At 45.3% G+C, this 22,456-nt stretch overlaps 1 protein-coding gene across 1 annotated transcript in view; it reads left to right on the top strand.

Moving 5' to 3' along the window:
• The first annotated feature begins 1,387 nt into the window (after positions 1–1,387).
• Positions 1,388–22,456, top strand: part of LOC120997773 (vomeronasal type-2 receptor 26-like) — a 110,315-nt gene continuing 89,246 nt past the window's right edge. The window contains exon 1 of the mRNA XM_040428040.1: positions 1,388–1,642. Within this exon, the coding sequence (XP_040283974.1) occupies positions 1,388–1,642 (255 nt within the window). The remainder of the gene's footprint in view (positions 1,643–22,456) is intronic.

Below are 22,456 nucleotides of genomic sequence, written 5' to 3'. Positions count from 1 at the left end.
GTACATTTTGCTGCCTCTTACAGCCCTTTAGCTGTTTCCAGGGCTATTTTAGAGCCATTTTAGTGGCCAAAAGTGGTGCCCATTGACTTCAATGGGGTTGGGGTTCGGGTAAAGTTCGGGTCCCGAAACCAAACTTTTTTTTCAAGTTCGGCCGAACCTGCCGAACCCGAACATCCAGGTGTCCGCTCAACTCTATCTGTAACCTCTATTACTCTTAATATATCCTGTTCTTTCTATTATACAGTTGGAGTTCATAAAATTTTCCCATTCTTTTATTGTTGGTAACTCGGGGCGCATCCATCTTCTTGCTATCAGTAGACGAGCTATAAAACATGATTTATATGGGTAGTAATAATCTAAGTGCATCATATGTCCTGGGTAAGTAACACTGGGAGAATCACTTTTCGAGAAGGATTTGGGTGTACTTGTAGATCGTAGATTAAATAACAGCATACAATGTCAGTCAGCTGCTTGTAAGGCTAGCAGGATATTTTCATGTATTAAGTGAGGCATGGACTCGCGGGACAGGGATGTAATATTACCACTTGTACCACTTTACAAAGCGTTGGTGCGGCCTCATCTGGAATATGCAGTTCAGTTCTGGGCACCAGTCCATAGAAAAGATGCCCTGGAGCTGCAAAAAGTACAGAGGAGAGCGACTAAATTGTTGAGGGGCCTGGAGGGTCTTAGGAAAGATTAAAAGAATTAAATATATTTAGTCTTGAGAAGAGACATCTAAAGGGGTAACATTATTAACCTATTCAAATATATAAATGGGCCATACAAAAAATATGGTGAAAAGCTGTTCCATGTAAAATGCCCTAAAAAGACAAGTGGGCACTGCCTGCGACTGGAGAAGAAAAAGTTCAGTCTTTAGAGAGGTCAAGGCTCCTTTACTGTAAGAGCTGTGAATCTATGGAATAGTCTACCTCAAGACGTGGTCACAACATAACAGTTTTATGAAGGACTTAGATAAATGTTTAAAAGTAAATAACATTAATTGTTATAAGAATATGCAGAAATCTGGGTCTCACTCGCCTTAAACTAAAATTTGCTTCCCCACTTATCCCTTAGTTGAACTTGATAGATTTATGTCTTTTTCCAACCATGTTAACTATGTAACTATGTAATAGTTGCATTTCTTCTGCAACAAGGTACCTCTAAATTTAATAATGTCTATCTGCTCCTGAAAGAGATGTTTCTAAATGTATCCTCGCTGTTTGCATAGATCTATGTCTACAACTTTGTATGTGGAAATATGGAGCATGGAAAAGAAAAAAAATAATATCCATGTCTTTGGTATTCAGACACATGGTCAATATACTGTAATCATGTTTATACATCTTGTAGACCATCTCTTCATTTGGTGAGACATCTCCTGGTCTTCATGTTCGCCATAGAAGAAATAAACAGAAGATCTGACCTCTTACCTAATATCACTCTGGGATACAAGATCTATGACTCCGGTGTGTTAGAACATAAAGCTGTACAGAGTGCACTGAGTATACTGTCAGGACGAGAAGAAGCCGTCCCCAACTACAGCTGTGATGAGAAGAACAACGTGGTGGCTTTTATCGGACATTTGATGTCTTCCCCCAGTCTGTCCATAGCGGAGATAACTGGGATCTATGGCTATCCTCAGGTAAAAAAAGGACTAACACTTTCAATATTCTATTCTTATACAGTGGACTGAAGGTGCAGGGAAGGTTGTGAAACAAGGGAGTCAGTGGCATCCTTTCAATACACAGGGAGAACATACAAACTCCATGCAGATGTTGCCCCTGGTTGGATTTGCTGTCTATTAACATTGTTACTGTATACTGCTGAAAAACATCGTAAAATCCTTAAAAGGCCTCTTGCACACGACCATATGGCTTTTTCAGTGTTTTGTGGGCCGTTTTTAACGGATCCTTTTTTCCGTATTATTTTTCCGTAGTATTTCCGGTTCCGTTCCGTATTTCCATTCCGTTTGGTTTCCGTTTTATGCGGAACGCAACGGCAACAGAAGCAGGGCATATACAGTATACAGTAATTACATAGAAAAATTGGGCTGGGCATAACATTTTCAATAGATGGTTCCGCAAAAACGGAATGAATACGGAGGACATACGGATGCATTCCGTATGCATTCAGTTTTTTTTTGCTGACCCATTGAATTGAATGGTGCCACGGAACGTGATTTGTGGGCAATAATAGGACATGTTCTATCTCTCAAAGGAATGGAAAAACGGAAATACGGAAACGGAATGCATGCGGAGTACATTCTTGTTTTTTTTTTGCGGAACCATTGAAATGAATGGTTCCATATACGGACCATATACGGAATGCAAAAAAACGGCCCTTAAACAGAAAAAACAAGAGGCCTAATAGAGATAAAGCATGAAAATTGAGCAGCTAAACTTGCCAGCAAACATATGGCGTAAGTTAATCAAATACAACCACTGTGGGTTAGCTTTGTTCACATGGCTTTTTTTTTAGGTCAGTTTTAAAGATTTTTCACCTGGAAGAAAGCATAGCAGCCCAATGTTTCCTTAAAATGTACAAATACACACACTTCATTTTTGGGGTCACTGGGGTTTTTTTTTTTTTAATCAAATGATGTGTGAAGGACACCTTCAAAGGTTTCACAGAGTATCCAAACTATGGAGAACTCATGTAGAAACCCCAATTTACTGTAATGTAGAAACCCAATATACTCCATATGTCCCTCCATATGTCCAGTAATAAAAAACCTGAACAATGAACCTCACAATAAGTAAGTAGTTTGTCCTGCTGTTACGGGCCCAAACAAAAGCCACACCAAACGAAGGTAGAGAATGCTGGCTGGTCACGTGATGTGTCGGCAGGAAGTGCTGGCTGGTCACGTGATGTATCACGTGGTCATGGTGATCCTGATATCCTCAATATCAAACAAACCGCTTCTGGTCAACCATCAATCGAGGGGCGCCCAAACTAAAGAAAACCAAAAAGTTCCCACTCCACATTGAGTCCTCAATACCGGACGGACTTGAGTCCGTCCGGTATTGAGTAATCAATGTGGAGTGGGAACTTTTTGGTTTTCTTTAGTTTGGGCGCCCCTCGATTGATGGTCGACCAGAAGCGGTTTGTTTCTACCCACTCTGGTCCTCCCTAGTCAGAGGGCCTCCATCCAGCTCCATTTCCTCTTGAGCTCGTCCAGTTTGTTCATAGGTTTACATGTCTTATATGATTGTCATACGATTTTACTTTCTTTTCTGGGTTGCATTCTGATGTTTATTAAATGTTTTTATTAATGATTTTCGATCCATATGCCTGTATGTGAGTGCTCGGACTATACTATACATTATTATTATTGGGTACATTATGGAGAGCCTTGCTACTAATGGGGGCAATCTTGGGAAACATTATAGCTATTAGGGGTACTGTAGGGAGCAATATTACTATTGAGTGCCTGAGGGTCCGAGAGAACTATTACTATGGGTGAGAATATCTGTACGGCACTATTATTTTAGAATTATGGTGTTTGTGGGTATGGAGGAGCACAGTGGGTACAGTATTGGGGGTAGCGGATGTGGCACAGGAGGAGGAGGAGGAAGAGGAATCATTTCGTAGGGTTTCCGGCCAGTCATTCCCAAGTGGCTCCGAGGGTGGGTTCCTGCACCCACAAACCCAAGGTACACAATTGTCCAGCCAGGGCACAGTTCTGTAGGATGACGAGGTGGAGGATGAGGAGGAGGAGATTCAGGAGGAGGAGGAACCATGTTCACAGCAGGGTGGCACCCAGACCAGCTCATGGCCATCACTGGTGCGTGGATGGGGGGAAACAGAGGACATAGACGATACACCTCCCACAAAGGACACCTTTTCGTTGCCTCTGGGCAGCATGGCACACATGAGCGATTACATGCTGCAGTGTCTCCGCAACGACCGCCGAGTTGCCCACATTCTAACTTGTGCTAATTACTGGGTGGCCACGCTGCTGGATCCCCGTTACAAGGACAACATACCGTCCTTAATTCCCTTACTGGAGCGTGATCGTAAGATGCGCGAGTACAAGCGCACGCTGTGGACGCGCTGCTAGTGGCATTCCCACCTGACAGCGGGGGCACAGTGGAAGCACAAAGCGAAGGCAGAGGATGAGGAAGAGGTCGCCAACGCAGCTGGAGCAACGCCAGCACCTCAGAAGGCAGGGTTAGCATGGCCGAAATGTGGAAAAGCTTTGTCAGCACGCCACAACAACCAGCACCACCAGCTGATATGGAACGTCTTAGCAGGAGGCAGCATTTCTCCAACATGGTGGAGCAGTATGTGTGCACACGCCTACATGTACTGAATGACAGGTCTGCCCCCTTCAACTTCTGGGTCTCCAAATTGGGCACATGGTCTGAGCTTGCCCTTTACACCTTGGAGGTGCTGGCCTGCCCTGCAGCCAGTGTATTATCTGAACGTGTGTTTAGCATGGCAGGGGCGTCATCACAGACAAGCGCAGCCGCCTGTCCACAGCCAATGTGGACAAGCTAACGTTCATTAAAATGAACCAGGCATGGATCCCTCAAGACTTGTCCGTACCTTGTGCAGAATAGGCATGTATACCGGCACTAAGCAGCCATTATACTGCAGCGCAATTGCTCATGTTTGTATTTTAAAAATGTTATTAAAACCAAAAACCTGTGTTTGCTACCTCGTCCTCCTCCACCGCCGCTTCCACCTACACCGCTACGTTCACCGCCTCCTCAAACTCCTACTCCATATGGAACGCCACCTCATAATTCTAATTTTTTATTTTTATTTGTACGTATTTTATTTTATATCATTTCACTACTTTGTCATTTACATTTTCGGGTGAAATTCACCCATTTTTGTGTAACGGTCACGTCCACACACACACAGGGGGAAGAGTAGTGACCACTGCGCTCCACCCTCACCCCTGGCCCTGCCTACTTGCCTCACAAGTCCTGATGACAGGGGACAACTAGACGGCAGTCCCTAACTTAGGATATGTGCAGGGAAGACAGACAAGACAAAATACGGAACATGAACGGACCGGGTCAGAACCAAGAGAGCTACGCAGTACAACGGATAAAGCAAAGAATGGTCAGGAGAAGCCGGGGTCAAATACCAGGAGAGTAGCGAAGTACAAGAGGAGTCCTAAGAGAGTAGTCAGGTGGGAGCCGAGGTCACAATACCAGGATGTATGCGCAGTACAGGAGGAGCAGGCAGAGGATCGTCAGGGAACAGGATCAGGTAAATATTCAGTAGTCCAACAAATAGCCAGGAACCTAGAAATTAACAGGCAACCTGTAGCCAGCAGGCTGCCTGTATTTATAGTGGGGAGTGAGGGTCATGTGACGTGGCCAGCGTCACATGACCGACAGACCAACCAGTCGAGCACCGAGTGATCAGCTCGGCGCTCAAGGCAGACTAGGAGCAGGGAGCCACCCAGCCGCCCTGGGAATGAGGTCAAACACAGAACCTCATTCCAAAAGCTAAGCAACAGTTCTGCGGGCAATGGGGGACCGAGTGCACCTTCGGAACCCCCGTGACAGTACCCCCCCTTTTACGAGGGGCCACCGGACCCAAGACTTCAGGCGATGGCTTTTCAGGGTGTTCTAAATGAAATTTACGAACCAGTCTAGGAGCATGAACCTCCCTGGCAGGTACCCAAGATCTCTCTTCAGGTCCATACCCCTTCCAGTGAATCAGATACTGCAAGGAGTTACGCACCTTCCTGACATCCACTATTTTAGACACCACATACTCGACAGCATCATTAACAAAAACCGGCGGAGGCGAGGCTTTCGATGGTACTACCGGTTCAAAATATTTTTTAAGTAGAGATTTATGGAACACATTATGAATGTGGAATGACTCGGGCAGCTCCAACCTAAATGATACCGGGTTAATCACCTCCGTGATCTTATATGGACCAATAAAACGAGGAGCAAATTTTCTAGAAGCTACCTTGAGAGATAGATTCTTGGAGGACAACCATACTTTATCCCCAACCTGAAAGTTCACCCCCCTTGAACGTCTCCTATCGGCATTGAGTTTTTGAGAACTTTGAGCCTTTTCTAGGTTCGATTGAACCCGGGCCCAAACTGTGCACAGTTCGGAGGAGAGTTTATCAGCTTCAGGGTTAGAGGAGGAGACGGACGACCCAGAATGAAAACGGGGATGAAAACCATGGTTACAAAAGAAAGGGGAGACCCCAGCAGAAGAATTGACACGGTTATTCAGAGCAAATTCAGCCAACGGAAGGATTGCTGGTCATCAGCAACATACAACCTCAGGAATTGTTCCACAGACTGATTAAGGCGTTCAGTCTGCCCATTACTCTCAGGATGGTAGGCGGAAGAAAAAGACAACGAAATTTTACATCTTTGACAGAAGGCCCTCCAGAATTTGGACACAAACTGCACACCCCTGTCCGAAACAATATTTTCCGAGATGCCATGTAAACGAACAATCTCTCTCACAAAAATAGACTCCAGGGTCTTAGCATTCGGAAGTTTAGACAGGGGAATGAAATGAACCATCTTGCTAAACCTATCGACCACTACCCAAACCACAGTCTTACCCTCCGCCAGCGGTAGGTCAGTTATAAAGTCCATCGAGATATGGGACCAGGGTCTACTGGGAATGGGTAGGGGTCGTAGGTTACCAGCAGGGCGAGTCCTAGATGTCTTAGACCTGGAACAAACCTCACAGGCTGACACGTAGGACTTGACATCCCTGGTCAGAGTGGGCCACCAATAAGATCTAGAAACCAGATCCTTAGTGCCCTCAATACCCGGATGTCCACAAAAGGCAGAATCGTGACACTCACCCAACAGCTGGAGACGAAATTGTACGGGAACAAACAACTTATCTGTTGGGGTGGATGCCGGTGCCAGATGTTGTTCAGCCTTAATGCGAGCTGAGATATCCTGGGTTAGAGCCGCTAAGAAGATGTTTGCTGGTAGGATGGATTCAGGCGGCGTCTCAGTGGGTTGAAAAGCATGGAAGCTCCGAGATAATGCGTCTGCCTTCACATTTTTACTTCCCGGCCTGAACGTAATGGAGAAATCAAAACGGGTAAAAAACAGAGCCCATCAAGCTTGTCGGGGATTCAACCTCTTAGCCGACTCGAGAAACATTAGGTTTTTATGGTCAGTGACAACAGTTACTCGATGCCTTGCCCCCTCCAAAAAATGTCTCCACTCCTCAAATGCCCATTTAATGGCCAACAGCTCCCTATTCCCTATGTCGTAGTTTCTCTCCGTGGGAGAGAATTTCCTAGAGAAGAAGGCACACGGTCTCAGGTTAGTGAGGCTAGCAGGACCTTGTGAAAGGACTGCTCCTGCGCCGTCCTCGGACGCATCCACCTCCACAATAAAGGGTCTCTCCTGATCAGGCTGGATCAGAATGGGAGCGCTACTAAATGCCTTTTTTAATGTTTCAAATGAAGAAATGGCCTTGGTAGACCAATTCTCCAAATCCGCCCCTTTCTTAGTAAGGTCGGTCAATGGCTTAGCAATTACAGAAAAATTCATGATAAATTTACGGTAGTAATTAGCGAAACCCAAAAACCGTTGTAAAGCCTTTAAGGATGAAGGCCTTACCCATTCCTTAATTGCTAAAACCTTACCAGGATCCATCTTAAAGGCGTAAGGAGTCAAAACATGCCCTAGAAACAGTATCTCCTGTAGACCAAAGACACATTTCTCTTGCTTAGCGGATAGCTGGTTCTCCCTCAACACCTCTAATACTTGTTTGACATGGGACACATGAGATTCGAAATCAGGAGAGAATATCAAAATGTCGTCAAGATAGACAATAATAAATTTACCTAAGAACTCCCTAAGAATATCGTTCATTAAGTTTTGGAACACAGCTGGGGCATTGCTGAGTCCAAAAGGCATCACCTGATATTCAAAGTGTCCTATCGGAGTATTGAACGCTGTCTTCCATTCGTCTCCCTCCTTGATTCGGATTAGATTGTATGCCCCTTTCAGGTCAATCTTGGAAAACCAGGTTGCCCCCAAAACCTGGTTAAATAAATCCGGAATCAATGGGAGAGAGTATCTATTTTGGACAGTGATTTTATTCAATCTCCGGTAATCAATACAAGGCCTAAGACCACCATCCTTCTTTTTAACAAAGAAAAACCCTGCTCCCATAGGAGAGACTGAAGGTCTAATATGCCCTTTAGCAAGGCTCTCCTTAATATAATCTTCCATAGCCTTGCGTTCGGGCCCTGAAAGATTATAAATTCGACCTTTAGGAAATTCGGCACCCTCAATTAGCTCTATGGCGCAATCATAAGGTCTATGGGGGGGTAGAACCTCTGGAGTAAGGGACGAGAACACATCAGAATATTCCTTAATAACAGAGGGTAATGTATTAGACCATACTGAAACCCCAGCCTGGACCACGGACAAGCATGAGTCACACTTAGGTCCCCATTTCACCAACTCTCCTTTGGACCAATCAATTGTGGGGTTATGTAAACGGAGACAACCCTAGTACCACCTCAACCGGTAGGTTCTCCAGGACTAGAAGAGAACATCTCTCAGAGTGGCACACACCCACGGACAGAGAAATTTCAGAGGTACATGACCTCACCGTACCACCAATCAGGGGAGTAGCATCAATAGCCAGGAACCTAGAAATTAGCCAGCAGGCTGCCTGTATTTATAGTGGGGAGTGAGGGTCATGTGACGTGGCCAGCGTCACATGACCGACAGACCAACCAGTCGAGCACCGAGTGATCAGCTTGGCGCTCAAGGCAGACTAGGAGCAGGGAGCCACCCAGCCGCCCTGGGAATGAGGTCAAACACAGAACCTCATTCCAAAAGCTAAGCAACAGTTCTGCGGGCAATGGGGGACCGAGTGCACCTTCGGAACCCCGTGACATTTTGGGTGTATAGTACCACTGCTATACCTAGTAGGCCGGTTAAAAAAAAAAAAAATTCATTTACATTTTAGGGTAAAATTCACCAATTTGGGTGTATATAGTACCATTGTTATACCTAGTAGACCAGTAAAAAAATAAAAAAAATTAAAAAAAATTAAAAAAAATTGTCAGTTACATTTTCTGGTTAAATTAACAAATTTTTGGGTGTATAGTACCACTGCTATACCTAGTAGACAGGTTAAACAAAAAAAATAATTGTCAGTTATATATTTTGGTGAAGTTCAACAATTTTTGGGTGTGATGTACACTTCTATACCTAGTAGACCGAAAAAATTTAAAATAAATTGTCAGTTACATTTTCTGGTGAAATTTTTGGGTGTGATCTTCCACTGCTATACCTAGTAGACAGGTTAAAAAAATAAATAAATAGTCAGTTACATTTTCCGGTGAAATTCACCAATTTTTGGGTGTGATGTACCACTGCTATACCTAGTAGACAGGTTTAAAAAATAAAAAATTTGTCAGTTACATTTTTGGGTGAAAGTCACCAATTTTTGGCTGTAATATACCCCTCCTCTACCTAGTTGACAGCTTAATACATTTCAATAATTTTTCTGTTACATTCTTGGGTTGACATTATACAATTTTAGACGTGAATAAACCCCTGCTCTGCATAGGTGACAGGGAATAAAATGTAAGAAATTATTCAGTAACTAATGCGCGCCACCTCCTGTCATTCAATGCTTAAACTTTGAAAAGTTGTCACACTTTTACACTTTAATAATTTCTCCCATATTTCAACTCTATAATTTTAAATTTGAAAAAATGAATCCTCCCTTGGATGTGGTCTCCCTTTCTCACGCTCCCTCTCTGGCGTGGAATCCTGATTCGCTGCTAACCGTGATCAACATGGTAGGCGCAGAAAAGAACATCGAAAGTTGATAGAGCAGAGATCCAATTGGATCGAGAACATCACAGGGATGTGCGACATGGTGGGGCAGTAAGTGTGCATACGCCTACACGAACTGACTGACAGGGGTCAGCCCCTGCAACTTCTGGGTCTCCAAATTGGGCACATGGCCTGAGCTTGCCCTTTACCCCTTGGAGGTGCTGGCCTGCCCTGAAGCCGGTGTATTGTCTGAACGTGTGTTTAGCATGACTGGAGGGGGTAATAACAGGTTATATTTCCCAATGTTTTGGGGTGTACCCTAATTTAAAAAATTACAAATACATTTAAAACCAAAAAGCAGTGTAGGCTACTTCCTCCTCCACCACCGCCACTTCCACCTACACCACCACATCCACCGCCTCCTCAACCTCCTACTCCATATGGACCTGGTCCTTCTAGAGCAAGATTATTATTTTTGATTTTTACGTATTTTATGTTATTTTAAGTCATTTCCCTATCCACATTTGTTTGCAGAGCACTTGCCATGCTCTTAACCACATTTTGACGACATTTGCAGCCCTCTAACCCTGTCCATTACATTTTTACAGCCATTTTAGTGCTCGAAAGTTCGGGTCCCCATTGACTTGAATGGGGTTCGGGTTCAGGGTCAAGTTCGGGTCCCAAACTCGAACTTTTTTCCGAAGTTCGGCCAAACCCGTCGAACCCGAACATCCAGGTGTCCGCTCAACTCTAGTCTCTACATAACAGTATGTGGCACCAGTAAGTGAGTGAAGACCAAACAAATAACCGTGTAGCATAAATATAATATAAAATTCATCACCGTGGAAGAACCACAAGCTAGGAGCAATATAAATTAACCTAAGCCCCGGATTGGGCCAGCATCGAGCATTCTGGCTCTGGTGGCTGACATCCATGAATTTCTCTCTAGTACTCCTTTTTCTAATTCTTTCGTGGCCATCAGGGTACCAGGTACCAGGTAGGTATCCTGCCTGATCCATTCTTCGTAGAAACATTGGTTCTGAAAGAAGGGTTTATAGTCTATGGTAGTAAGCATGTGCTGTAGAGCTGAACAAACTTCTTAAAAAATCTTTGTGTCCAATTTGTCAATAAATTGATTTATTGATTCAGACCTGTTTTGAATTGTCAGAGTGACACTGATACACATAGCTATGGACAAACGTATGGCTGATGGTGTTAACAAACAGGATGCTTAAAAACACACTGCACTGTCACATTTGTTATGCTCTTTACAAAAGGTTACAAAAATTGTCCCTTATTGGGGCAGATGGCATTTAAACACACACAGTAGTATTGATCAAGTATGCTCGGCCGAACATCAGTTCGGCTCGAGCGTCTCGATGCTCAGCACATGGCGGTACTCGGCCGAGTACCACATGTGCTCGAGCGCAATGCTCGAGTCTCCTCCCCGCACATTTCTTGGCTGATACGCACCAATAAACGTGCAGGTAAGTACTGCCCTCACTGTAATGCCGTAGCCATGTTGGGTTTTGGCATTACAGTGATTGGCTGGACAGAACGCATCATTGTGTGCTATATAGCACCCGATGACGTGTGTTCGGCTCAGTCTTAGTCAGGGAGAACTGAGCATCGGAAGAGACAGAGAGTGCAGGGAGTGTTATTGAAATAGTTTTATTCAAAAAAACGTTTCAGAGATCCTTTTAAGGAAAATTGTGTGTGGCAGCAATATATATTTTTAGTGCAACCTGTGTTAAATAGCGTGCAAAAGTTAGGCCGCTGCGGACAGTGACATTAGCTTCGCCACTTCTCCTGTGTAAAGTGTGCGGATCTAAAAAATATCAATGACATCCAGTGTACCTTTCCATAGACGGTGTCCGCTGCGGACAGTTAAATTATCCGCGCCCCATCTCCTTTGTAAACTATGCGTATCTAAAAAATGTCAGTGACATCCACTGTACTTTTCCCGTAGACGGTGTCCGCTGCGGACAGTGACATTACTAGGGCCACATCTAAAGTGTAACGTGTGCGTTTAAAAAATGTATCTGTGACATACAGTGTATTTTTTTAATAGACGGTGTCCGCTTCTGACCGTGACATTACCAGTGCCAGATCTCTAGTATAACATGTGTAACAGCCCAGAGTTATGTTACGAAACTTTTTTACCCCGCTACAACCTGTTAAGTGTATTTGTACGGTCATCTAATGTGATTTTATCTAATATCCTCACAAATGTGCATTGGAATCCTTGTTAAATATACCTTGCTGTAATTTTTATGTTCACCAGCAGGTGGCAGCAATGTGCTATCAGGGACTTAGTTCAGTTTAGTATTTCTAGACTGGAATAGTTTATACCAGTTTAGCTCCCCCCCTCTTTGAGCAGAGTGGGCTCGCCCATGTCCTGCCTCATGTGTGGGGAAGGAAGTTAGGGTTAGTGTGCCAGCTCCCAGTTCTAGGGATCCAAGCCAAGATATTGTCTTAGCTGAGACAAAAGATCACCATTCCCAGTCTGAGCCCTTCAGCCTCAGCTGGTGGAAAGCAAGCAGCCACCTCCAGAACTCCAGGAAGAAGCATACCCTGTGAGCACAACTGTGAGTACCGTCCAGAGACCAGGAGAAGCCAAATTCCTCCTCAGCTAGTCAGTCCCCAATACAGCAGAAGACAGATAGTGCAGAAGATATAAATTCCTGTCACATTACAGAGCCACAAGCAGACGACTTATCCTGCAAAGAGCTCCAGGCACATGATAGAAGCAGAAGATAGATTCCTGCCACACATTGCCAATACCTGCTGGGACTTCAGACTAATGCTGTATCTCACATGGATTAAAGCTGCATCAAGTAGAGACGAGTTTGAAATTTATTCCAAGTCTGGATCTCAATTATTGCTGCAAATCCCTCAATTACTCCTACTAGCAACACAGTCATTTTATTGCAAGTGAGCCAGGATCCAGGAGTCCAGCCGTACCCAGGTAGGAGACACCATTGACACTGTTACTATTACCACACAGAGATACCACTCTAGCTATCCTAACCTGGTACGTGAGTTGCAACACCTTAAAGGGCCCTGAGACTGTACCCTGCGTACACTGCAATTGGCGTCACAAACAAAACTGTTAACTATCATTTACACCTGACCCAGTCAATGCATATTATAGCGTCAGAGTGCATTATTCCAATCCGGCTTACTGCATATTTTGGCGTCACGAACAGGATCGAGCTATGTGCCAACAGGATTGAGCTATGTGCCATAACAGAACCGGATCAAATTGCATGTTTCACAGTACTGCAAGATTTACAGATTGTGCAGAAACCCTGAAAATGTACTTTATTGCCTTATTGCTGTGCCAGAAAGCGCTAAAACGTGTGCTCCCGCACTCAAAGGGTTAATTCGCCATATTCGCAAAATGGTGCTGCTTCTTCATGCCCAGAAGCGGGAAAACTCAGGAACGCCCTCTCAAGAGCGTGAAGATGCTGAATACACCCCCTAGAAGCAGGAAATCTAAAGCCTGCCCACCAAGAACTTTGCAATGTGAGCCAAGGGAGTGCAGACTCCTCCCTCTGGGCTCCACCCTCAATTCCTGCATTTCCTGCACTGATTGTGACAGAAGAGCCAAGGAAGATGGCGTCAAGAGTGCAGCAACCCAAGTGGGACCAGCTCGTCTTCGGGGATGATGACCCTTTCATAGAGGAAACCCCTGGCGAGATACATGTGTCTTCAATGATACGCAGCACTGCCACTACAGCGGCAGCCACCCGGTCTGTAAGTCTGGAGGCAGGAGATACTTCCCAACAACAAGCCAAGATGGTCATCGCACTCCAGCCGCGGAAGCAGATGTCGTCCCTCTCAAGACACAGGAGAAGATGACTGCGCCAACCCTCTTATCGGCTGCCCCAGCGACTGATGTTTCGGACCAGAAGCAAGCTGCAATACCTGCCGAGCGGACTACAGCTTCGAAGACGGCCCTGATGACGTCACCTATCGCGGAGGCCCCTGCGCACCACCAGGAGTCAACGGAACCGGCCGCAACATCAGGTAGGAGCAGTCACACTCCCTGAGGCCCAGGCCCGGTCTGAAGCTGCCCTGCATCATGCCCAGTGGACTCCGATACCCCTGATAGGCCCAAGCCTGCTCCGCTAAGCACATCTACTGGTGCGGCGGAGGCGGCCGGAGCTCCCACTCCGCCGCCCAGAAGAGAAATCCCCAGGCCAAGCCACCTTAACCCGGAGGTCCCGCCAGAGATCACCAGCCTCACTACCAAGGCAGTACCAGGAACTGCCACAAGAGGTCAGTGGAGCTCCATCACAGCAGCTGCAGCCACCTACATCATGCCTCTAACTGCTGCCATGATAGGGTCAGAGAAGGACTGCCCTGTGGACAATGTCATTTCCCCTAGAGACTTTCAACCACTGAAACAGCAGCAAAGAAGACTCCCAGTCCCTCCTGTAGGCAGCAGAAGACCATCTGCCAGGCGGATTTTACCACTGTTGCCCCTGACTACTGGAGTAGCAGAGCCAGAAAAGAGCCAGTTTGTGACTATTATCACTGCCAATACAGAAATATCTGGGCCTACTGCTACTGTACAGCCTGAACCCATCAAACAAGAGCACTGCCCTGAGGTGTGTTAAGATAAGGAGGAGTCCACTGATACTGCTCCGTGCACTCCGGAACCAGCACAGAATCCAGAGCCTCTTGCTATGAAAGACCAAGGGTCTATCCTTTATTGCCGTCCTGGGAACCTGTCACCTACCAGGAAAAGGCCAAGGCTTGCAGAGGATTCTCCAGAGAAAGGTGATCCTACAATTCCAAGTTCTGCCACAGAAAGCCACCAGGATATCACAGATGCAGGTGAAGTTTCTGCTGGAGTTATAGCTGCTGAGAGCACCCAGTTTAAAGAAGAACTTTTGCCTCCTCAAACATGGGATCCAGGAGGAAGATTTCCAGACTTCTCTGTGAGGAAGACTACTCACCAGTGGCGTAAATACCGGGGAAGCAGGGGAAGCAGCTGCTTCGGGGCCCGGGCTGCCAAGGGGGCCCGGCGCCCCGGCAGCGTGTGTGACAGTTTATTTTCAAGTTAGTTAAATATCGATTCTTGTCTTAATGTTCAGGGCCCCTTCACAGCAGCAGCGGCTGACCAGGCCCCCTCGCTAATGTGATCTAATCTTACTGTCTCCTAATGTGTCTGGGATTCAAACCCACAACCTACAATGTATCAGTGTATCAGAGGCAAAGCATTTACCCTCACAGCCATAAAGGCTGCATTGCAACTGATTGAAAAAATATGAGACTTCTACTGTTATAGCTGGCTAAGTGTACATCTATACACATGACAGCTGCCCCAACACACCCAGCACTGCTATATCTCTATATGACAGCTGTCCCAGCACACTCTGCTATATCTCTATATATGAGCAGCTGTCATGTGTATAGATGTACACTTAGCTAGCTATAACAGTAGAAGTCTCATATTTTTTCAGTCAGCAGCAAGGCAGCTCTTATGCTTTGCCTCTGATACAGAAGGTCGTGGGTTCGAATCCCAGCAGAAACTTTTCTGAAATACAAGCACTGACTCCATATATGGACATACAGGGCGGGACACAGGAAGAGGCTGCATCGCATCGCTGACATGGAGGTAAGTAGTAGTGTTTATTATTTTTTTTTAATACCCGACTGTTACCGCCATGGGGGGAGCGGGGGGCACTTGATACTGGCACCTGGGGGGGGTTGGCACCTGATACTGGCACATGGGGGGGAAAGGGGTTCGCACCTGATACTGGCACCTGGGGGGGAGGGGGGTTGGCACCTGATACTGGCACATGGGGGGGAGAGAGGCACCTGATACTGGCACATGGGGGGATTTGGCACTATGATACTGGCACATGGGGGGGTGGGAAGGAGAGAGGCACTTGATACTGGCACATTGGGGGGGGAGATGGCACTATGATACTGGGACATGTGGGGGGGAGGAGAGAGGCACTTGATACTGGCACATGATGGGGGAGCATCTATGGGGACACTTACTGGAACATTATTTGGGGGCATTATGGGGGACACTAGGCCGGCAGCCTATCAGAGGCCTGACACTGAGGGGCATCTACTGGGGCACTATATATGGGGCATTTTATACTGGTACATTATGGGGGACACTAGCAGGAAGGGGGGAGAGGATCACTATGGGGGAATTTACTGGGGGCACTATATAGGGGTATTTTATACTGGGACATTATGGGGGCACTATGGGGGCACTATGGGGACATTAGCTCAACTGGGGGCATTACAAGGGGGTATTTTTGCACTGTCACATTATAAGGAGAATTATTACTACTGGGGGGGGGGGGGCATTATAGTGGGCTTTATTACTCCCCTATGGTATGACCCCCTAGTAGCAGCACCAGCCTCCCCCTGCTCTGCTATCCCTCTGCCCCTTCTCCAAATCCTTATTATGATATTTTTTTCATTAGGATAAAGCACATCATCAGCTCCGCCGAGCCCCCGGCCAAGTGTTGAAGTGGTGTCCGAGATCCCCAAGGGTCAAGTAACTGTAAGTTTTCATATGAAATATGTTTATGTTATACACATATAGCATCCACTGTGCCACACAATATACAGTATACCGCTACACTGTGCCAAAGGAGTGGGGTTTACACAGGAGGAGGGAGGTGCGAAGCGCGCTGGAGGGGCCCTTACAAATATTTGCTGTGGGACTTCTAGTCACTTCTAGTTACGGCCCTGCTACTCACTGTGCAAATTACCCACTACCTTGTTTGGATTACAATTAACTTTCATCATTCCTGTGGATTACAATTGACTTTTAAAGTTTCCAGAGGATTCTACATTAAGCACTTCAAGAAGCAAATTAATAAAATTTGCACTAGTTTCTACAAAAATGTTTACTGCAACGTAAAAAGCTTGCACCCGAAGAAAAGACTCAAACGCATACCTGAGCTCTTTGTGATTTCCATTGCTATATTCTTGCACTAATTTTACCAGTTTACATGTTATGTAACGTTTAAGTATTATATTCCCATTGTGTGTATTCTCTCCTAGGTGCCGCAATGTGACCTTTATACACTATTTGTGACAATTGCACTTAACATTGCACTTAACAACAAATGTAGCAACTTACTCAGTATGCCTTATTTTTCAGCTCTTTTTCTCTCCTCTCATTATACGGACTGCCTTTATGCAGACGCTTAATACTAATGGCCTACATCTGGTGTCATATATGCCGGGTACCCAGGTAGGACCAAGTGGTAAGTCCTGGCAGGTCCAGTAACTATACGGGTAACCCCGTTGCTTCGGGGATGGTTAGTAGTCATAGACCCCTCCTTCCCATCTGTTATATGTTCAGGATTGCTCCCATCCTGAGGTGTTTTACTTCCAGGAGTTTCATGGGATTATCATACCCTCCTCCTGTGACATTGCCAGAAGTGCATGGAGACGCTAAATACCTCCCCTTCTGAGCCTTTGCCTAAGGTATAACACCTCAAACCTTAGAGCCACAATTTAGCTACCCCATAGTCACCATAGTGATCGTGCTATAAGCCATATTTTTAAGACTTTGGTGCAGGGAAGGGAATACAGGATAAAGCCACCCTTTCATTTGTGGGCATTCCATTACACCATGGTGGGATTACAGAGTAAGGACACCCCCATGCTTTCTTTGGTGTTTACAGAACTCAGAACACTTCAAAGTCAGTCAGTAATGTTTGCTTAGTGCAGTATTTGGTTCACTGGTTATACCGAGAGAGGGAAACTGTGAATTGGACACCCTACTCATGCGGGCAGGAACCTTGGGATCGCCGTTATATGTTTGTCTATGTATATCTTTATATGTAATACATGCAGCACTTTGTATTTTATTTGGGTACCCCAGAGCTGGTTCCTCTCCCTCCTAAGCATAAGCCGAGGGCGGCATAACTCGAAGTAAGGGGGAATTTAACATCCCAGAGTTATGTGTCAGGTCAAAGTGCGTGCTGTATGCAGCCAGTCAGGCAAGCGACTGAGCAGAGACCAGAGCAGCGGAGCGGCCGAGCTAGGAGGCGGAGCGGGGAGGGAGCACGTAAGTCAGTGCTAAGTGCTCACTACTCCCTCTGTCCTCCAGCGCGGCCGGCAGCCCGGCAGGAGCGGCAGCAGCAGCGATGTGGTCAGTGGCCTGCCTGCTGCCCAGAGGCTGGGGAGCTGACCTGCGCCCTGAGGCTGGAGCCTCCCCAGCCTCTGTGTCGGCCCGGCCCTGCACGTAACTAGTTAGCATGGAGGAGTCTCGTTCGTTTTCAGAATTAACCAGACAAATTGCTCCACTAACTAAGAATGGCTATGCACCACCACCCACAGATTCGAGAAAGAGCTATCAATCTGTCAATCCTTTCCGTGTCCGGCCCGGGTGAGGTTTCATGTGTTGAGTCAAATTAAGCCGCAGGCTCCACTCCTGGTGGTGCCCGTCCGTCAATTCCTTTAAGTTTCAGCTTTGCAACCATCCTCCCCCCGGAACCCAAAGACTTTGGTTTCCCAGAAGCTGCTCGATGGGTCATGGGAATAACGCTGCCGGATGGCTGGTCGGCATCATTTATGGTCGGAAATACGATGGTATCTGATCATCTTTGAACCTCCGACTTTCGTTCTTGATTAATGAAAACATTCTTGGCAAATGCTTTGGCTTTGATTCGTCTTGTGCCGGTCCAAGAATTTCACCTCTAGCGGCGCAATACGGATGCCCCGGCTGTCCCTCTTAATCATATCCCCAGTTCTGAAAACCAACAAAATTTTTGGCAGCACTTGCACTTTATATACAAGTAAATATACAGGAAAAAACTGTTTTCTAACAATTTTTCCTCTAAAATCTATTTTATCTTTAATTTTGTGCGTATTATTTTCAGTCTGTAAGTGGCGTACTACTCAGACAACATCATTCCCAGCAGCGACCTGGGAGTCCAAGATTCATGCAGACATCCTCCCCATGCTGTTCCCGAACTATTTCGGTGGTGTTTCCATCAATTTCTGACCGTTTCCTATGAACCAGGCATGCTCCCCTCTTCAGAGCAGGGGGTGCCTGGTTTAATGCTCTGGTTCTCCCATTGACTTACATTGTGCTCGGGTGCTCGGTAGAGCACCCAAGCATCCCGATGTGTTTGGCCCGAGCACCCAAGCACTTTGGTGTTCGATCAACACTAACACATAGTGTTATCATTAAAAAACTGTGGCTTGTTTTGAACAAGTGTCTCTGATGCCGTAACATGGTAAATGCCTGATTGTATTTATACTAAACACTGGAATGTTATGAACAATCCTTAAAAAAAATCTACTTTTTTTTTGAGAGCAGCAAAGTACAGCAAGGCTGTGGAAAGAGCAGTATCAGCACAGCATGAAAATGAGAAGACAGTGGGTGTGTGAGTGGCTGTTTAGAGGTAGTGTTTCTAGTAGTGGTAGCTGTGTTAAGGTAATTGTAGTAGCAATAGAAAGAAAAGCAGTCAGTGACAGCAGTAGTCACACAGTACAAAAAATGATGGACGGCAGGTAGACAACAGCAGTGGAATGATGGAGCCGACAATAGCCACCTCAGCAATCTATTTAGCAGCCTCACATTCAGTATGTGAAAATCTTCATGGATCCATGCCTTGTTCATTTTGACAAATGTGATATTTTGTACACTGTCAGAGGACAACTTTGTCCATTTGAGTGTGACAACATCACCTACCATACTGACAGCCTTTACTGTGATGACACTGAAATCTGGACAATGTAGTATAGTGAGGGCAACCTTGGCCAGTTCCGTCCACAGTTCCAATCTGCCTCCTAGAAGTCCATGGAGTTTGGGAACAGAGAATGTGCTGGGGAAATGCCACAGTCATTTAGAAAACATTTAGAAGACAATTTTTTTTTAAAAGGACACCTAGTTCGGATGAGCAAATTAAGTCAACAACAGGGAGATTATCTTGAAAATCTTCCATAGAACATGGGGTTTTGTTGCGTCTTCTTAGGAAAATAGAAGACATCCACTAGGTTGGGCAGTGAAGACAGAAATTAAGCAACTGAAAGTCTTCTCTGAGCTGCAAGGAGGAGGGGCAGGAGGAATGCACTGTCCCCTGGCTCCAAGGCATGATGTCAGACTCAGAGATGACATCCACATCATCCCGCTGTGAATGAGAGGAGGAGTGAGCTATCTAGTCCACAAAGTCATCCTCTTTGTCGTCAATAATAATGTGCCACTTATCAGAAGCAATGAGGGAGAACTATCGCCTGCTGCTACTACTACCACTGGCCAGACAGCTGGTGCTGCAACTGTTGTTTGTACTACAGGGTTAGTCAGAAGTCGCAGGACACCCTTTTATTTCAGAAATGAAAGGAAAAAGGCTATCTACAGAACATGGCCGCCATCTTGAAACCCGCAATATTGGTTCTAGGGAAACATTTTCTAATGGTAAGGGGGTCATGTAGTGTATCAAAGAAGACAATATTTTTCTCAGAAATCTATTGCCGTAATCAGATTTGCAATATATCTTGTGGCTCAAAAGTTATCAATTGAGATGAGCGAATCAAAGCTGACGAAGTGGAATTTGATCCGAATTTCAGGAAAACTTTGATTTGAGACGAATGCGAATTTCCTCACGCTTCGTGGTAACGAATCACATTTTTACTAAAATGGCGGCTGCGCGTGTGAGGACATGGAGAAAGGAAGTCTGGGAAGGCAGGATCACCCAGACCGACACGCATGTAGCCAATCAGCAGCCAGCCATCTTAGATTCAGACATTTTCCAGAGTTCTGAGTTCAGGGATAGACGTGACAGGGCGTTAGGGATAGCAATTGGAAAAACCTCATTGTCAAAAGAAATACTCAAAAAATTATTTATAAGTGCAGAGGAAAGGGGAGAATCACTTCACAGCATCTTAGTACAGGGAGAGATGTCAGAAAGCGCTAGAGACAGTGTTAGAAAAGTGATTTACAAGTGCAGGGAAAGATTATTTGGGGATCCAAATAGCCATTATACAGCTCTGTCATTCCAGCAATTTGTTCTTGTTATTGGGGTGCAAGTGCTATGTTGAAAAGCCTTTAATGGCCTACTTTAGTACAAAAAGAAAAATATACACGCATTTCTCTGTTGCAGTTATTTGTGGCGAAAGCATTTAGTGGCCTATTTCAGTACAAAAAGAAAAATATGTAGGCATTTAACTTCTACAGTTATATGTGGTGATAGTTTTTATTGACCTATTTCAGTGCAAAAAGAGAAATATACACACAGTTCACTTTTGCTGTTATTTGTTTTGAAAGCGTTTAGTGTCGTACTTCGGTGCTACAAGAGAAATATATATGCAGTTCACCTTTGCTCTTATTTGACCTGAAAGTGTTTAGTGGCGTATTTCGGTAAAAAAACAAAATATATTCAGCGTTCACTGTTGCAGTGATATGTGTTAAAATCTTTAGTGAAGTTTTTTGTTAGAAAAACTAAATTTATTCAGCGTTTAGTGCTGCAGTTATATTTGGTGTGAAATCTTTACTGACGTATTTCGGTACAAAATCAATTTATTTAGCGTTCAGCACTGCAGTAATATTTGTGGTAAAGTCTTTACTGACGTATTTCTACAGAAAACGAAAAATTTATTTGGCGTGAATGATATCATTCTGTAACAGCCCAGAGTTGTGTTACTACACGCCTCTACCCCACTGCTATCTTCTAAGAGCCTTTGTATTGTCATCTGATGTCATTTATATTATGTCTTCACAAATGTGCATCTAAAACCATGTTAAACATAATTGTTCCTGTAATTTTCCAGGTTCACCAGCAGGTGGCAGGCACTCCATTGGCAAGGTACTAGTTACAGTTTAGTATATCTAGTCTGCAATGGATTATTCCAACTTAGCTCCCCCTCTGTGAGAAGTGAGCTGTTCCCACATCCTGCCGCATGGGTGGAGAAGGAAGTTAGAGTTAATTTAGCCCACCCCGTGCTACGGGTAGGGTGTGTGTGTGTGAGGAGAACCCCTGCATAGGGAAGACAGCAAGGATCTTGTCTTGACTGAGACTTGATCATATTCCCAGTGTGAGCACCTTCAGCCTCAGCTGGATGAAGAAGCAGAAACTGCAGACAACCTTCAGAGTTCCAGGAAGAAAGCATCCCCTGAGAATCTATCTGTAAGTTAAGTCCAGAGACCTAGGATAAACCATTCCTCCTCAGCTAGTCTGTCCCCAAAAAACAGAAGTTACAGAAAAGTGCAGAAGATTAATTCCTGTCACAATTACAGAGCTATCAAGCAGACGACTTAGCCAAGCTCCAGATTTAAAGCAGAAGCATTAATTTCCTGCAAATCATTGCTAAAACCTGCTAGGACCAGAGACCAAAGCTGTATACTGCTTGGATGCAAGTTAATTCAAGTAAAGAAACGTTTGAACTTCATCTAAAGATCTGGACATAATTTCTGCTGCAAAATTCCTCTATTACTCCTACTATAACTACACTCAAATTTATTGCAAGTTAGCTGGGAGCCAGGAGTCCAGCCGTACCCAGGTAGTAGACACCGTTGACACAATTATCACTACCCTACAGAGACATTATAGGCCACTACATCACTCTGGCATTCCTAATCTGGGCCGTGCGTTATAACAACTTAGAAGGGCCCTGGGGTAGTATCCTGCGCAAGCTGCAATTGGCATCGCAACAAATACGGAACATTAACAACACGTATCCTGGCCATTGCAATTCCA

This window comes from Bufo bufo, chromosome 4 (assembly GCF_905171765.1).
Source record: "Bufo bufo chromosome 4, aBufBuf1.1, whole genome shotgun sequence".
Lineage (NCBI taxonomy): Eukaryota > Metazoa > Chordata > Amphibia > Anura > Bufonidae > Bufo > Bufo bufo.
Note: the sequence above shows the minus strand (reverse complement) of the source record. Positions and strands in the feature narration are given on the sequence as shown.